The 18782-nt window shown below is 40.9% G+C and overlaps 1 protein-coding gene across 1 annotated transcript in view; it reads right to left on the reverse strand.

Moving 5' to 3' along the window:
• Nucleotides 1-573: 573 nt before the first annotated feature.
• The window catches only part of CPXM2 (carboxypeptidase X, M14 family member 2), a 66023-nt gene continuing 47814 nt past the window's right edge, over nucleotides 574-18782 (reverse strand). The window contains exons 6-13 of the mRNA XM_014257689.2: nucleotides 17657-17745; nucleotides 14891-15014; nucleotides 13786-13982; nucleotides 12776-12955; nucleotides 11326-11623; nucleotides 7848-7987; nucleotides 7131-7230; nucleotides 574-2625 (exon numbers count right to left, since the gene is read on the reverse strand). Coding sequence (XP_014113164.2) covers nucleotides 2375-2625; nucleotides 7131-7230; nucleotides 7848-7987; nucleotides 11326-11623; nucleotides 12776-12955; nucleotides 13786-13982; nucleotides 14891-15014; nucleotides 17657-17745 — 1379 coding nt within the window. The 3' untranslated portion in view covers nucleotides 574-2374. The remainder of the gene's footprint in view (nucleotides 2626-7130; nucleotides 7231-7847; nucleotides 7988-11325; nucleotides 11624-12775; nucleotides 12956-13785; nucleotides 13983-14890; nucleotides 15015-17656; nucleotides 17746-18782) is intronic.

Raw genomic sequence — 18782 nt, forward strand, 5'->3', positions numbered from 1 at the left:
GGCCTTCAGCAATCCAGTCTCAGCTAACAGATGTCCAAGAATTCCCCATCAAATCCATTTCTTGTCATCAAATAAAAAATAATTTCTCATAGAAAGAACCTCAGTTCTGAGAACAAAGCACAGGAACGTCGAGGTTTGTAAAGTTAAACTCTCACAGCATTATCTCAGGGTAGAGAGACCTCACCTGCCAGGACCAAAGCACTGGTTTCCACCTTTAATCCCATTTAAATTTGACTATTTTGTTCCACTGTTGTCAGTGCATTCCAACCACCTTGCAAGATGCCTTTGTGGGACTCCAGAGAGAATCCACCCAAAAAACTCCATTCATAACCCAAAAAATCTTGTGTGCTCTCGATCTATCATGATGGTAATAAAATCTACATACATCAGTGAACAATTCAAATTTAACTGCAAACAAATTGTCTGCTGTCATTACTCCATATTCCAAAATTATTTCACTTTGTTACCTGCACGAAGACTTCATTAATCTCTTCTCACCTCTCAAGAAAATTATCCCTTCTTGACAAACTGCAGTCATATTTGCTACACAAAAATATGTGGTGTACAGGATGCTGTAAGGGTGGTAAAGAGGCTTTATTAGTAAAATATAATTCCAATAATAATGAAATGATTGGATGAGTTGTTTACTTCTGTTACTTAATTGAAACGATACTGACTTGGAGGTGTTCCATAATTCAGTCACAAAGAATTAAAAGTGCACTCTTCTCTTTTATTGGAGCCTTTGCTGTTATTTAATGGTATCTGCAGAACAAGCAGGGGCTGAAATTGCCTAAGAAATTTAAGAATATGATTATTTACTATGCAAGGGCTCATGATTATATTTTTCATTCTGCAGTCTTTTACCTTTTATGCATTTCCTACATTCCTTGACAATAAAAAAATAATTAATACAGATGGCACCTGGTATTTTTATAGTAACTTTTCTACTCGTTCTTTATTTTTTCCTCGGTTTCAATGATATTTTGCTGAAAGTCTTTTCCAAGAATCCTATCAAACTGGCAAAAACTGTAAATAGCAATCAAAATGTTTAAAACAGAATTGTATTTGGAAGAGTATGCTGCAGTCTGCTACCAAGCATGTTAGGAGATGTTTATTTAGCCACAGACTGGCTAAAATCATGAAGCTGACCCTGTTTTTTTAGGTGTAATTTAGGTCAGAATATCAAAGCTAGTGGAGCAAAGTTGTATTTTCAGCACTTTTCCCAGTGTTGATTCTCTCCTAGATGTGTTCTGTGTGTTTCCTGAACCTCAATCCTGTCCTGCTGTACAATTTCATTACTCAAAAGCCACCAATAAAGCACAAATCCTGCTCCCAAAGAGGCACAAGGCCAGAAAAGCAGCAGCAAGATGAGCAGCCTGCAGAGGAACCCAGAACTGTGCATGTCACAGGAGACAGTGGCATGAGATGTGCAGGAGCACAAAAGGCACTTCAAGTCACGCCAAAAATGAAGAAAATAGATGGTATCAGTGGATTTGTGAATTAAGCACCTCCCAGTGAGTGACTAAGCCTTTCCTCTCATACTGGCTGTATCCTCAGGAAAACCTTTGTTCTGGTCCTTCTCCCATATCAGGGAGGAACTGCCACGCCACAGTGCTCCTCATCCCAAAACCTTTTTGCCAGGTTTAGTTCATGGAGTAAAATTGCAGCCTTAAAAATCCAGAGGAGAAAACACTCCTGGCATTAAACTCTGGCAGCACAAAGCATCCTTAAATCTAAACAACCCAAGCAGGAAAGCAAAAGTGGGTTATTCACTGCAGGCTTTTTTCTTGGAATAGAGTGCTTATCAAAAGGGGAATTTTCAGGGAAAGAGAGAAATTTTGACAGAAGTTTCAATCACATTAAACAGAAGTTTTCACCTCTCAGCTTTTCCTCCCGTATGAGAATAAAGCATAAAGAGTGTCAAAACTTTTTTTGAGTTGCAAAAATATACCGATTTTATACTTTAGATACATTTTTCAACTTTTCATTTAGAACACTTCTCATTTATAAGTATCTCGTTTTTTGTTGTTTTTGGTTTTAATCCTTTCTCTTCAATTTTTAAAGGAAACAGATTGACAAAGGATTAAATAACCCAACAAGCAAAACATTTAATTCCAGCTCAACTCAAAACACCTTCCTCCATTCCCCCTGTCTCTCCCCTTAACCGAGGGCTCCTTTTGGTTCGACTTGAACTTCGTTTCCGATTTTTCTTTTTCCCACCAAAAATGAGGAACCGACCCCCACCCCACCCCAGCATCCATCCAGCTCCACTAACAGAAAGGCCTCTTGCAGAGAAAAATGCATGAAGAGATGGGCTATGGAACTCTCACTACGACTACAGCCAGGCTGAGAGAAGCGGAGCTGGGGCCGAGCTCTACCGCCGCTGCCACCGCCGCGCCCGCTGCCGCAGCCGGCGCGCCGCCAGGCTGAGGGGCTGCTTCCCAAACTTCCTCATGATCTCCTTGATCCTGGCCAGGTTGGTCTTGGAGATGGTGAAGTCGCACTGGGTGGCCCCCATGTCGTAGCCCACCTCGCAGGTCTTGGTGGCGGCGGTGTAGCCCTCGGCCTTGACGCCCACCACGTACTCGCCCGGGTTGAGGAGGCGCCAGTAATCCCCGTCGGCTCCTGGTGGGGAGAAAGATGGTTTTCAGGATTTTGGTGCTTTCTCCTTGAGGAAAGTGGTGTTTGTAAAGCCACAGGATCGCTGAGCTTGGGAAACATCTCTAAGATCCTCAAGTCCAACCATCAACCATCTCCATCGTGTTCACCACCAAACCGTGTCCTCACGCGCCACATCCACAGATTTTTTTGGACACTTCCAAAGACAGGGACTCCACCACATCCCTGGGCAGCCTGCTCCAGTTCTTGAAAACCCTTCCCATGAAGAAATTTATCCTCACATCACATCAGAACCTTTCCTGGGTCCATTAAATGAGGACACAGAATCACACGGGGTAAGCTGACTTGGAAGGGACCCACAAGGAGCATCGAGTCCAGCTCCCAGCCCTGCATCATCCCCAGGAGAAGTCCTTGGCCATGGTAAGATGACACCACAGGTAGGACCCTCCATCCTCACACCAGGAGGGTGTCCAAGGGGCTGCCCCCACCACAAGTACCCCTCCTCATCCAGCCAACACTAGAGAAAAACACACCTCAATCAGGTTTTCCAAATGATGACAAAAGGCCCCAATCCAGCTGTAGATTTTCGGCAGCTGGAAAGGCCTGAGGCAAAATCTGGTGATTTCTGTGGGGTAGAAAAGACTTTTCCCAAACTAATCCTAAGTGAGGGATCCAGAGGAGCCCCAGTGGAATATCCACATCACACAACCCTGACCAGACTGTCAGGACACAGACTTTGGTGGTATTTATTAGGAAGAGTGTGTGAATACATAATATCAACTCACTTTGGGGTGTAAGTAAATATTCCCTTCTGTAAAGCCTTACATTGGCATTTATTACACCGATTTTCCTACAAAGTAAATTCACCAGGATGTTTAACCACCTGGTTAAATGTAAATGCACAAACCAAACTCCTGTAATCAACTAAACTACTCATGAAAGTGTATTTTAACACCTCATTGAATCAGGAGTTTTTGGTTTCTTCTTTTTCCCCATAAATGATCTCAGATATACCCATTCTATGTACCCATATGTGCATCAGGATCGTTTTAGGCTTCTTTTAACTATGATTTTAACCACCAAGTATTCTTAGCTGTGAATTGAAAAAGGGGAAAAACTATCACCTAAAATTAGTTTTGCACTCTGTCCTGGAGAAACTCCCTGTGAATGAAAATACATATTCAAATATGCAATTCCATGTAAAAATAGAAATGGAACATCTCCTGCATGAGGAGGGGTTGGGGTTTTTCAGCACTGATGAGACCTGACAGCCTTACTAACACCAGCCTTGGCTCACTGGCAGTGCAGAGTGTAGCAAAAACTGAAGATGATTTGCATAAAAATATTATATTTGGGGAAGGATCAGGCTGGTCAGCCTCTGTTTAAAAGAAACAGCGTTTTAATTTAGGGTTTGGTAAAATAAGAAATGTGCTTGCAAGCAGCAAGTGTTAACAAATGGCAATATTGACTGTGCCCTGATAGTGCAGCCTCTGTGTGTCAGAACTGTACCTGATCAGGTCCATTCTTACAGCCCAATACAATCAGGGGTTTTTAAAATCAATTTGACCACATTTGGGGTGATAATAAAGTCCAAATTTTCTGTTTCTCATGATTTGGGTGTTTTTGGAAAGGCTCCAAGAGAGGCTTTTTATTCAGTTCTCCCTCACCACTGGGTCTGTTGGAAGCTGAACAAAAGGCCAAACCATAAATCTGCCCAAATTCCTCCTATTTATCCCCAAGGGCTCGTTTTTAGCTGTAAATGCTCTGGCAACACCACAGGGCAGGCAAAGAGCTCTGCATCCCCCCGTGTGATCACATCCCTGCTCCCAGGCTGGCTTTAGCCCCGGGACTGCAAACCTGACCCACATTTTCCTGACACATTTAACAGTCAGTTCATCACAACCCCACACAGGGCCAGGAATAAACCTACACATTCACACCCCACTGGGAATTTATTGCAAAGCTGGGTATTAAGCCTTCAGCAGGATGCACTTTCCCTCTTTTCCATTTACAAGCAAGCAGACAGGAGTATTTCTGTCAGCTGTCAGTGCCCAGAATTTAATACCAGGCTAAAGGGTTGGGGTTTTTTCACAATCAGATTAAATCCAGTAGGTAAAAAAATAAATAAAAATATAAATTTCAGAACAAATGGCAAAAAGAAACACAATTAAAAACACAGATAAATTTAGTAAATAATAGGTTTGCTGAAATAATAGGTTCCAGTGGGAGCAGGCTGGAGGCAGACTGCATCCACATCCACCTACTGGGGCTGGGAAAGGATTGCCATGTCTGCTTAGATAAAATAACAATGCATTAAAGGACAAAGATAGCAGTGCTATGAATTTAATATGTCAAATTGCTCCATTAATTCTACAATTAAGAGAAATGTCCTTTGAGCCTGATGGGACAGACCTTAGTTACAATTAAGTAATTGTAAAAAGCAATTTTTACATTTAAATGTACAAAGCTGCAGTGATTTAAATATATTATAAAAATCTTTCTAATGCTTTTTTACCAACAAAAGACTCTCCAGGAAACCTGGCCATAGTGGTGTACACCCAGCTTAACTTTCCTGTGTGGACCAGGCAGCCAGGAGTGAGGCAGGATAGTTGCAATACCAGACTTATGCTTAGCTTAGACTAATTAAATAAATATTTTATATATAAAAATATTTAATATAATAAATATTACTGAATGCTACTTCAAAATCCTTGGGGTTTGGTATATAAGGTATGCTGAAATCACAGCACACTTGCCAAAATATTTGTAAAAATTTCTCTGGACACGTGGTGAAATTAAATTAATTATGCTTTGGTTCAAAAACCACACAGAAACATCTGCATTGGAAGTCTGGCTGTGACACAGGAATGTTTCACCAGGAAGAAACTGCACATTTGTCCATCAATATTTACTTTGTCATTTCCCAAATCACGAGAAGCAACCCCCAAAACTGCCTTGGCACCACGGGAGTGGGGAAAAGGTGCGTTTGTTCACACATCTGAACTCTCTTTCCAGAGGTTTTCTCAGAGAGTCCAGCCCATATCTGACTGTAACGACATGGAATCACTCAGACTTAATCAATAGTTACATCTGCATGGAGGGAAAATGGAATAATTTCCCACAAAGCTCTTGCTCTTGGAATCAATGCCTTCAATCAGCCCATTAATGGTGTGAGCCGAACGCCAGCATCCCGCTCGCTCCATCAGGGACACGGCATCCAGCAGAAACTCAAACCAATGTGCTTTTATTTCAGTCCACAGGAGGAAGCAAAGGAATTTTCTCAAACCTTTAAATGTTATTAGAGGGCTTTTACAGGCAACTTTTGTCTGGCTCTACAGGGCAGCTGACCACGTTAATGTAGGAGTGGAACAGCAGAGCTCAGCTCACTTGAAACAAAACTTATGTGAATAGAGATGGTGGCCATAATTCTTCTCCTGCTTGGCCTATTTTTACATCAAGGCAACTCAGAGGTTTAAATAGACACATTTTTCATTTTAAAAGGTATAAATGAAAGAAGACTGCTGACAATTTGCCTTCTCTCTCTAGAGTTATACATGTCATTTTAGCTTTTTGGCTCCAGTATAAATCCTCTCGTTTCAGGGACTAATGAGACGTGTATTGTTATCTGGATAATATGAAACAAGATAGAACTTTTATGTTCCCATATCCACAGTGATTCCAGAGTGTGAGCTTAAATGTCTCATTAAAAAGAAAAATTAAAGGGAATAAAATAAGTACTTTTATTTTTACTAACAAGTGCAGATGGCCTTGAGCCATAGAGGCTCAGCAATAATTCAAGATGCAAATAGCTGCAAGGTTCCCTGAGTGTTACAAGGTGGATTTTGGGATCTTGCACATTTATTCAACCTTATTTTTTTTTCACATGACAATCCAGAGTACAGAGAGCTGGAGATTAATCACATATTACATTAACTCAGAGCGATACATTAATTTTGTTAACAGAGTGATGCAACCCACACTTTATGGCAGACTTTCAGAACTGCCAAGGCTTCCAAGAGGAGAAAAACCAGCTGATTACTTTAATTCCCACTGTCATTTCCCAGTGGTCCCATTTTGAAATATTTAAGGCAGAATCATTATTGCCTAATTAAGTATCTGTCATTCAATGCTTTCTTTTACAGTGGAGACACAGCAGCAGTGAAATTAATCATAAACTAAGTTAGATATTCCAAAATTCATTACTGGCTCAGATCACCTCTTGTGGCAAACATTAAAGATTTGGAAATCACAAAGCTCTATGATATTCCATGGCCTGAAATCAGTTTATGTGTCCAAATCTGCCACTCTGCACCTCAGTGGCAAAGCACATGGAAGCGGCAGCAAATGAAGAACACAGAACACCAGTAAAGAGATAAAAACACATAAAATTAGCATTCAAAAAACCTGTGGGTGTGGTACTTAGGAACACGGTTCAGTGGGTTTGTTTTTAAACCACAAGTCTGTTCTTTTGCACTGATGTTTTGTATTTTTATTGGTTTTGTTTTTTTTACCTGTGCGAATGTCATGGTTAACACCTTCCACTGAAATAACAGCATTTGGGATTCCCTTTCCATGCACATCTTTCACAATCCCTTTGATGCCACGATGGACCTGTGAAGAGAAGCAAAAAAGCAAGTAAATATTGCACAGAAATGAACAGTAGTATTCCTAGGAACTTACAATGAATCATTATTTCCATAAGTGAATTACAGTTTTATGCTATATATAGTTTTATATATATATATATGTATATTATATTTATATATTATTTATATATATATTTAAATATATATGGTTTATATTTTTATACTATATATAGTCTATATTTATACTATATATATTCTATAGTTTTATACTATATATATTCTACTTTATGGCTCACAACATTGTGGAATATATATTAACCCTGCAACAGCCCTTCAGGCATTAACCTGTGCATCAGTTTGTGAATTTTGTTAGGATTCCTGAGGCATCAAATTCAAGATATAGATAAAAAGAAGAGATGAAACAACAGACACAATATTGGGGTCTTTTTTTTTTTTCCTAGCAAGCTCAGCACCCACATCAAATTTTCAGAAGCTTCATTATTTTATTCCCTGAAGTCAAACCAGCCTGGCTGAAGTGTTATGTCTATCAAAAATCCCAATAACCACGTAATCAGCCATGCAAGGAAGACAGTAAGAATTTTAATCTCTGGGTCTGGAAGGAGCTGCACTGCTGGTGAATACCTGTTCCATAAAAACAATCAGGGACTCGCGGTTGTTTTCCCACTCCTCTGGCAGCTCGCTCTCGTGGGGATATTTGTCACAGCCAACGTAGATGGAGAGCTCAAAGCAGTTGGTGTGCAGGTAGCTGAAGTCATTGATGCCTGTCAGTAGTGGGGAAAAAGGTTACAACTTTATATCCTTTTGAATCTATTGGTCAGCACTGAGCCTTTGTGGAAATTAATGTGACTTCTATAAACACAAGTTGGGTATGCATCCTGCTGGCTTAGCTGGCAGAATTGGAAGGGTAAAGTGTTTTTAGAAATGCCAAATGTTCTGTAACAAAGCGCCAGAGTGCTCGAGGCCAGGTTGGACAGGGCTTGGAGCAACCTGGGATAGTGAAAAGTTGTTCCAAGCAGAGGCTGGAACTCAAAGGGCTTTAAGGTCCCTTCCAACCCAAACCCTTCTGGGATTCTGATGAAGGAGAGGATGGGGACACAACCAGGAGGAGAAAGGTCTCTCCCCACAACAAGAATTTGTGTTTTGCTCTTAAGAAAACACTAAGCATCCCTAATCCTGGACACTGTCCATGGAGCAGCTCTCCCTTATGAGTGCCCTGGGTAGAAATGGAACTGTGTTGTGTGGCAGGGAGGTGCAGCTGTTCACCCAAGCGATGGAGCCCTGAATGCCAGGACACAGAGCTGTGTGCTCACAGGGGTTGTTATGTAAAAGTGATTTATCAGAGCAGTTGGTGAAATAGTTCCTCAGTCTGTTTTCCTCCCTGAGTAATCTAACTGAGAGAAGAGCCAGGAAAATAGAGCTAGTAACAATTATTTTATGTGGTGTCTGTGGTTTTGAAGAAATGATGGGATCTCTTTTCTCCCTATCAGGGTGTTGCAGAAGACTGGGATACTCTGCAATAGGGATTCCCATCACAAGAATGACATAATCAAGCCCCAGGAACCTCAGTGCCTCCAGTCTATGAGGAGCTGCAGTTTAATTCTGCTTTACAGAGACCACTGTAACCTTTGCAAAGGTCTGGAGCACTAAGCAGGACTGTCTTTACATGCAGAGCTACAACATTTCCATCCTCCAGGTTTCTTTCCTGCTTCTCACCATCGTTTTCCCTGCTTATTAGCTCTCCACTCTCACACAGATAACGAGATACAGAACATGAGCACTAGAGGAAGAAATGCTGTGAGTTTCATTTCGTGTTCTACCTGCATTTCTAATAAGAAAGTATTTTAAAATATGTTTGTAAATGATGTTTATTGTTGTGTTTTAAATGGCAAAGATTAGCAGGAGTTGCATTCACCGAGTGCTTCTGACCAAGAAGAGTTAAACCAAAATCTCTGTTCCCATCCAATCACCACAGAGCAGTAGTCAAGTATTTAATGAGCCCTCAGTGCCTTCTGGAAGCAGAGCAGGAGGATTATATAATACAGATGTTAAACTTTTCACTTTTGTTGAAGGGGAAAACCTAAACATCAGCCAGTGGCATATGCTACTCTGCATAAATGTGCTTCCCCTCCACTTGAGAAACAGCCACAATTATTTTCCCCTCACATACTGTATAACATCCTGATTAATCTGCTGTGAAATGTTTTGCCATACACAGTAATTGCTCAGTTTTAATACATGTATTTAAGAAAATGGCTTTGCGTTGCCAAGAGCGACTCTTTCCCAGTGCCTGAACATGCAAATCCAGCCTCAAAAACACAGGAAATAAAATTAAATCAATCTCTGTTTTGCCTCTGTGCAGTTCACCCAGTGCAGAAACTTTATATGTAAAATTGCTGAAGAACTTGCATTCAGTGCAGTCAAAATAATGTGCAGGAAATGTCACGGCTGGGTTTTAAAGGCACGAGAGGTGTTGGATATCTGTGGTGCCCATGCTTCTCTAGGGACTGAAATTCAATTGGAAAAATCCCATCTAAATTTTCCCAGTGAGAAGTTTCTGGGCAGGACCACTGCAAGGAATCAGGTGGATGAGGAGAGGGGGGACAGGCAGTTTCAAAGCGTGGCACAATGAGGAGATGCCACCACACAAAAGGATGGGTGGGAGAGCTCCTGCAAGCACTTTGTTGGAGGTCTTACCATAATGTGACAGAGCAAGACATAAATCATAATTAAAACATCATCAAGAAATAAAACAAATCAGATTAAACAAATCCAAAATGTTATTGATCCTAAGAAGTCAGGGTAATATTCAGCATCGATATTGTCCATCTTTACTTAACAGAACTCAGTGTGACAGCTGATAGTGACAAGGCCAATGCCATCTTTTCTGGATCAGTTCATAATGATGTTTCTTGTAGCACTTAGGAAAATTAAATTCATAAATTAGATAATTAAGTGGTCAAGTTAGCTGTCAGAGAACCCTTTAGAAATGCACAGGAATGTACTGTCAGACCTAAGAGTTCAAAGTTTCCCCCCAGATTCACCCAAAACTTTTTAACCTCCTGAGAAAATACCCGAAAAGCTAATTCTCGACTGCAGCCTTTAAAGGCTGGCCAGCACCAACTCCACACGGACAGACATAAAAGCCACGTCCAAAATCCGAATACATTTATGCAGTGGAAGTACCTGCAAGTTCCAAACAGGAGCCAGACTCAGCTAAACCTGGTTTTCAGAGACACTGGCCTGCAGCTGTTTGCCATTAGTGCTGTTCCTGTTGTCAGCCCACTGGTGGCAGACGCCTGTCTCATTTCCTAATTTCAGGGAATACGTTGTTTGACTGATGCACTTAGGAAAAACACAAAGGCTTTGAGCAGAACTGTGATGAATCAGCAGTGTCTGATTCCCAGCCTGCTCTGAGTGCACACCCAGAGAGGCAAACGTGCCTAATGCTGTTAAAAATGAGTTTCTAATTGGGCTTTCCTGGAAATCGAGGTTTTGGCCACGCCACAGGCCATGGCTTCCCCTCTGTGCTCCTTAATAGGGTGACAGGCTTGGGTGTGTGGAGATTGATCCAGGCTGGGATTTATCCTGGCAGCAGGAATGCCTGTGGAGCCCATGCAAAACTCAAGTGTAAGGACATCCAGGTGTTTTAGAAATAGCATGGTAGCAGGCAAACAGTAGCTTTTTATGGCATTTCATTACAATTCTGAGTGAATGTGAGTGGGGGCTGATCTGAGGCTGAGTTCAATCAGCAGGAGGCTGAAACCAGGACTTCCTTATCTCAGAGCCACCGGGGTCTCTCCCTGAAGCTGCTGTTTCAGCTCTGACGCTGGCTGTGGCACTTGGCAGCACTTTTCCCCTTGTCACCTTCTGTGGGGGTTTGGGCTGGCTCGGTTCCTTCCTGACAAACTGTGCTGGGTGCACAGACTTCTTAAAGCTAATGTTGTGCATGTGCATTTTTGGAGAACAGCAGTAATGACATCTGGAAATATTCCCCTTAGAGCACACGTTTTACCACCTCCTGCTGCTGCAGCGCACACCAGGCAGTGACGGCTTTACCCTAATTAGCGAGGCAACACTAATTGGAGTTTCTACCACTTACTTCCAGCCACGGTGTGCCACGAGGCTCCGTTCACAGTGCCATCCTCCTTCTGGAAGTCCTCAGTGTGGCAGGCTCTCCTCCTGGCATCCGTCATCAGCCGGTGCGTGGAGGCGTAGGAATAGGCCAGCCAGCGGAACACGTGGTCGTCGGGGGTGGGCGTGTAATCCTGCGTTTTCCACATGGATCTCACCATGTCGTAGGGATAGGCCACCACCAGCTCTCCCCCCTGCAAGTTGCCACCCAGCACAAAAGGGATTTTTTCCATCCAGGCGATGATCGCCCGCGTCTCCACCGCCACCTGGGAGAAAGAGTAACAGCAGCTCGGATTTAGGCTGGAAATCTGGAAATGCTGTTCCCTGAGGGGTTCCTGAGCATCAGGAGCCAGAAGAAGGCATGCTGGCAAGGAGAAGACCTTCTTTAAATTATGGTGCTTGTCAGCCACCCTTGGGAGGTCACAGAAATCCCTTAAGACCTAACAAAACCTTCACGTTCCTTCAGTAATTTATGGAATAGGAACATCTATGTCGAGTGAGGCCAAGAGCAGGAACTGACAGAGGTGTCAGGTGGTGACATTGCCGCCCCTCTTTTTGTTTCCAAAATGAGGGATGTTAAACATAGAAATAATGGCCAGAAATTAAAACACAGGAAGTTTCACCTCAACATTAGGATGAATTTTTCCATGGGGGTGGCAGAGGAGGGAGGGAAGCCATGGAGTCCCCCTCTCTGGAAAGATTCCAAACCCACCTGGACGTGTTCCAGTGTCACCTGCTCCAGGTGACCCTGCCTTGGCAGGGGGTTGGACTGTAGGAAGCCTCTTTAAACTGTGACTATTCCATGATTGTGTGATTCTAAAGTACTAAAAACTGCCACTTGTGAAGCCTGTGAAGCTGTTATTAATAGCTGCCATTATATTTAAAATTTCAGGCCAAAATAAGTTAAATTTCTGGCACTACGATCCAATAAATGACTTTAACATAAGCCCCAACACTGGGTTTGCATGTGCCTGATCTGTTGCTGTGTTGTTTGAGATGAGAATATATTTCAAGTAAGAGCAAGCAGGAAAATCCCAGGACAAATCTGTGAGTGAGTTTTTTAAAGATCTGTGCCACAAAACTCTGGAAAAGCCTGATCCACATGGCTGAGCTTATGCTGTGCTTCTCCTTGTCTACCTTGCTGTGTAAAAGTTGGGTATTGAGTCCTCCAGGTCCTTGCAAATGCTGAGGGAAAAGAAAATCCTCCAGGAAATAGTTCCTTTCTCAAGACCTGCCTCTAAAACCTGGGTGGGGATGGTCCTTTTGTGGTGAGTTTTTATTTCCACTGACTGAAAGGGAATTATTGACCTAGATCAGGTGTGGGACTTCACTCCCAGGTTATTCAGTTCTTGAGAAATGTAAATCTCACTCTCTCAGCACATCCCAGCCTTTGTGTCCCCTCTCCTGGCCTTACTCACAGTGGCATTTTCGGACAGGTACCAGTCAGGGATTGGGATGTGATGGTTTGGAACTTTTCTTTTACTCTTCTTCTGATCTTCTGACTCCCAGAGCAGCGAGTTTAAGTCAGGGAAGTTATTGTTGATGTCAATGCCATCCTGAGTCCATCGTCCTAAAGACCAGCCCCCCAATTCTGAACCCTTAGATTGAAAAAAAAAAAAAAAAAGAAGAAGAAAGAAAATAAAAATTAATGTTCATTCAGAATACGACAACCTGTGAGCCCCCTGCAGAATGTTTGGGAATGTGCCAGAGGTAATTCTATACAGAGAAAGTAAAGATTAATTATTTATTAACTGAATTAAATAATTGGTGCTTTTTTAAAAATTTTGTATGAAATCTTGAATGAGGTGAAGGAAAATCCATGAAAATTTACTTGAGGTTTTCCAAAATATACCTCTCAATGGAGACAGCACACATTCCCTCCCTTGACTATGATTCTGCCTTTCCTGTTCTGTTCTGTCTTCTGCAGACTGCTCTAGAAGATTTTCCAGTGCATTTGACCAGCCCCTACAATTTTTCCTGGTTGTCTGTCTTCACCCAGACTGAATTATTACAACACCCAACAGACTGTGCTCTCCTTAAAGGCAAACTATTAAATTTCAGCTGCGGAGGAATGCGAATTTTCACGTGCTGAGCTTGGTTTCTCGTGAGAAACAGACTGCATGGATTTTCTGTTTTCCATAATGGTGTTCCCGTGGCTCTGAACACCTGAGGATGGTTTGTTCTGGCAGTCTCTGTGACCCTCCTTTCCATGTACATTCCCCTGCTAGCCAACATCACATCCAATACTGATCCTTTCAGCTTTTTCCCAAGATGGTTTGTGTTTACTCTGACGCGCCCATCTTTTCCTATTTAAATTTCCACCGCTTGTAAAACGTGACCCCTGAAGAAAATAATGACAAGAGGAGCATTTTTGGTTCATCTACCGGAAAGGGAAAGAATTCCTTGATGTGTTCATGATCCTAATTACCGCTTTATAGGCCTTGTCATATCCGTCAGGGTTCACTGAGGGCAGCAGGTGGATCCTCGTGTCCTGGATGAGGTGCACGATGCGTGGGTTCCCAGCCAGGTATTCCTGGCACATGAACTGCATTAGCAGAAGGATCAGCTCTCGTCCCAGCACTTCATTCCCGTGAGCTCCTGCAATGTAGTGGAATTCTGGCTCCCCTGTGGGAAAAAGCACGGAGCAGAGTTGTAGTCAGAGCAGCAAATCAAATCAAATCAAATCAAACAGCATCACTGTCCATCAGCAGCGTTTCACTTAAGGAGTGTTGGAGAAATGTCTCAGCTGCACAGATGAGAGGTGAAAGTGTCACCTTGGAGAAATAAATTGCTTTCTGTTGCTATTTTAGAACAGGCTTATGTATTAGTGATACCTAAAGCCACTGTGTAAAACCTCTAAAACCCATTTTTGATTAAACATATCCTTAATTATACTCACAACTTCAGCATGTTAGAGGTAGATTTTGACAGTTTTGAAGGTCTAAAAGTAACACGAAAAATACTTTACTAGAAGAGAACTTTCCTAACAACCAATCTAAACACATTATCGGGGTATTCATGGATATAGCAAAGCACAAAATTCCTTTATTCCAACAGTCCCAGGCACTATTACAGTGAGAAGGACCAAAGACTGAATGACTTTCTGTGCTGAACAGTTATATCATGGTAGGAAATTGAACCCCAGACCTCAAAATTATTTGGAGATTTGACCTGTCCCTGCTTGCAATGCATTCACCCCACATAAAAAAGGTAAATTTCTATCTATAGCTACACCAATCCAATGGCTAAAATCCACCCTCCAGTATTAAAATTCACTTTTATTTTATTACTGTGAAGAATGCTCATTAAAGAATTCAATCCCACATTCAAAATGTCCTCTATCTGTGCTCACCCTCCTCTTCCCAATTTAGAAATACAGCGCTGAGGTTCCTCCCACATACATTTGAAACCTTTGCTGCCATGAAGATAATTCCATCAGTGATAATTAGTGCAGATACAGAGAAAGAGGAGTGGGGGGAAAAGTAAAATCCCAACACCCCTTCAACAGATTTAGGCAAGATTAAAATCCTAACCAACTTCGTGTTCTCCTGGGTTGTCAGAAATCTCAACAGCGTACAGCTTCAGCCCTTGGTTGCTTTTCCCAATATTGTAAATTCTTGTGATATTTGGGCACATTTTATTCACAGTTTTCATCAGCTGCCAACAAAAAGAAAAAAAGAGGGAAAAAAAAAAAGAACATATTTAGACAATGCAGCATCGAAATAGATCCGCTATAAATTGGTTCATTTTAAATTGGTTGTAGCACAAACTCTTCATTTGCTTCTCTGATTACTTCTTAGCTGTAAAAACTTTATGTTTAGCTCATGAATTTATATCTCTGCTATCTCATTTTTAAAGCATTATGCCATGGAGAGTAATTAAAATAACAGAGAGTAATTAAAACAATCACACTCTCTGAGGTACTATAGGTAAGGGACTTGAGGTGACCCAGGGTGCCAGTGCACAGAAATGCATTTATTTTTCAGGTTGCCACATTTTCCCCAATAGAAATATTAATGTTTTCACTCTACCAGAGAGAGAGAGATTGCATTAAAAGCAGTTCTATTTTAGCTAAAGGCTAAAACCTTACTGCATAAATGATGTTACTGACTCAGACCTGTGTTTACTAATTTCTCTCCTCACACCTTCCTCAAGTTGAAGGAAACTGAGCTGGCTGATGTTTCCCTGCATCCATGCAGCTCCACGAGCTGAGAAATAGGAGATGTGAGCCTCTGAAACCCAGCAGAGAAACTTCTGACTCTGAAACTTCCACGTGCAGAAGCTTTCCCGACGTGCCTGGCATGTATCTCACAGGATAGCAGGAACATCAATTTGGAAAAGTCGTTGAAAGTATGGAAATGCTCATTAATAGTGAGAAAAATGCCCACAGAACCAAGTTCAAAGTATATTACATTCAGTGGAAATATTTGTATTGGCCTCAGTAAACTCCCCATCATCTCTTTAATTGCAAACATGTGATTATTTTCAGAGTCAAAGAACTTTTCCTGCATTAGAGCCTTTGTAGTAACATTTACTGTGACTCTTTTGGTGAAATGTAATGCAATGGAGTTAATGGAAATACCATGCTGAAAATGAACACATTTCATTTTTGATCTTCTCATTCCCATGTCCCACAAATGGCAAAATATTTCACCTATGATCTGGGTTTGTTGTCTCAAAGACAAGGTTGTACCCAAATATCCACATCAAACATGTAACAGGTTCCTGTACCACATGAATACATATAAAAATATACACAGAAATGAACACATAATAAATATTTTGGGCTGTAAAACAATCCTGCACACAAGATACATCGAGTGTTCCCATTGATTGGAAGAAGAATATTGAATGCTCTTTTACAAGGAGAAATCTGGAGCTGTAAATTTCATCTTCCTAAACAGAGAATTCTATTTATTAAAATATCCCTCCCTCTCACAAATACTTGACTTTTTGCAATGCAATGTAATGCTTCCACAACATGGCCCAGAGAACCATCTCCTCCTCCTTCAGTGGTGATAATAAATCACTTCAAAAAAAACATTTTCTAACATGTTTGGTGGTGAGGTAGCTATGAAAAGTGACAATAATGTATATTTTGGGGGTTGGGGATGTTTTTGGTTGTTGTTGCTTGTTTGTTTTTAATAAAATATTGACTCTGGCAGTTATTATTCTATTTTGCACTGAAATTTTGAGAACAGTTTTGGGACTATAACACTTGTTGCAATGCAACCCACAATATTCTGCCCACCAGCAATTAAAATCCAATCAGCTCTAAAAAAGTTAACTATTTTTACACAGAAGAAAACAGAAACTGGGAGAGCACACAGTTCACAATTCTCAACCACAGTCACAGGTTTTCTATTGGTATGAAGAGAGCAAGAACATTCTGGTTTAAAGCTGTGGGGGTTTTTTTCCCCCAAGATATTTCTAACCTGACCAACCTGTCTTTCTGCAATGACAACATAGATACATTTTATTTTATTGTTCTTGACAGTAATTATGCCAATTGAGTTCCTACTCATCTAATCTTTGAGCTAAGAAATATAGGCCATGAAATCTCTACCAAAATAAACGTGTGACTCAGTACACAATTGCTCAATAAAACCCAGTGGTGATTCATGCAGTATAAATACACTGAAAATCCAGCACACAGCAAGTGATTCACACACATCAAGTCCAAACATATTATCTTTATATTTGAAGAGAAAGTGGGCAGAAATATTTCTTCAGGACAACCCACACTTGTGTCTGTGGTGATATGAAGCAAGATTAAAAACAATAACAAAGCCAAGAACAAGGCTGCCTGTTTGGAGCTAAAGGAACAAGATTAACAAGGCTGGTAGATTTAAAATTATACTAAATGAGGGGTTTTTTCTGCTGTTTCTAGTGAATTTTTGCTGATTTTCACAACTGTGAATATGGAATTGGACTCTAGATTTATTCTGATTATCCAAACCCACTGAAATATATGAGAAAACTGATGGTTAAATCAGAGTCAATTCTAGAAGGAGAAACCACAGTGTCATTCACCACTTAAATATAATGGAAGAAAAAGTGCAGCACATTATATGAAAATACTTCCTCTGTCACGAATTGTCACCTTTTTCAGGTTAGTTTATGTACAAATCAAGACTTTGGGAATTTTATTGGACTGCTTCTTTTAATAGATTGAATCGGGGAAAACATTTTAAAAACATATTGAAGACAGAGTTGAATAATATTTTGAAGAGGTGGAATTAGGGCTGAAAAAGCCTTCACCCATCCACCCTCCATCACACAGCAGCCTCTTTGCCTACCTGCCTCATCTCCTTGTAGTTGTGATGTTTAAAGTCCAGATTATCAGTGGTTGTCATTTCATTTCTTCTGTGGTAATAATTGTTTGGGTCTGAGAAAAGAAATAAAAGAGTTTTCAGGTGCTTGGGAATTTCAAATATAGAGGTGCTTTGACACAATGCACGTAAGGAACATGGAAATCTGAATTCCACTGTCATGTGTGAACTTAAACCAGGTTTTCAATAGCAAAACTCAGAGAAACAACTGATTTTAAACATTTCTAATCACTGCACAAATCAGTTCATGCAGATCCAAACAAAAGCAAGGAGGCATCAGCTTTCCAGACAGCTCCTCTGCACAAAACCCCAAAACTTCAACAGAAAAGCAGAAGGGCAGCCTTAGGCTGCAGAGGAGAGAAAAAGTCATTGGGAAATGATGAGTCAGATGCAAGATAAAAGAGTGGAAGAAAAATCAAATTAGAGGAAAAAGCCACAGTAAATGTTTTGTGTCCACTTGATTAATTTACTATTGCAAGGACTTTTAGTTTTCCTGATGAGTATTTTCCAAGTCTATGCACTGCTTGCAAAATATGGAAAGGAATAACTGTGCACATTAACCATTCCTAATGATCTTCCAGAAGAGTTCCTGTGGAATTCAGAGTGTTTGTTACTTAAAAATGTACATATTCACTTATTTATGGATACTGTTTATAGTTTGTTCATTTTGAAGTATCAAAGGAGGTTATGTGGTTGGGAAAGAATCTTTTGTCTCCTTGACATTCCAGGCTCCTCACCTGGAAAAAAAACCAACAAAAACAAACAGGCCAAAACTGTTCAAAAGGCTCAGTTTTGAACTTCCTGATAAATGAGCTCCAAGCCTAATCTATTATGATTTATTTTCAGAGACAAACAAGTCAATTTGGAAAACATCAGACACATTCCTTAACTTGCCACATCTGGGATGTCTGGAATTTTGAGTAATCATTTGTCAAGCCAGGGGTTGTCAGGCTTCTATGAAAAATTGTTTCCCTTCACACAAAATCATTTTCACCGGTTTAAAATTATTGGGGGAAAAGCAAAATATGAAAAACTCTAAATATCATCCTGTCTTATTGCAACACAAAGAAAGACATTGTCTCCAGAGAAAAAA

The sequence above is a fragment of the Pseudopodoces humilis genome, chromosome 9 (genome assembly GCF_049639895.1).
Source record: "Pseudopodoces humilis isolate 2021_Gansu_Grassland_sample_001 chromosome 9, ASM4963989v1, whole genome shotgun sequence".
Taxonomy (NCBI): domain Eukaryota; kingdom Metazoa; phylum Chordata; class Aves; order Passeriformes; family Paridae; genus Pseudopodoces; species Pseudopodoces humilis.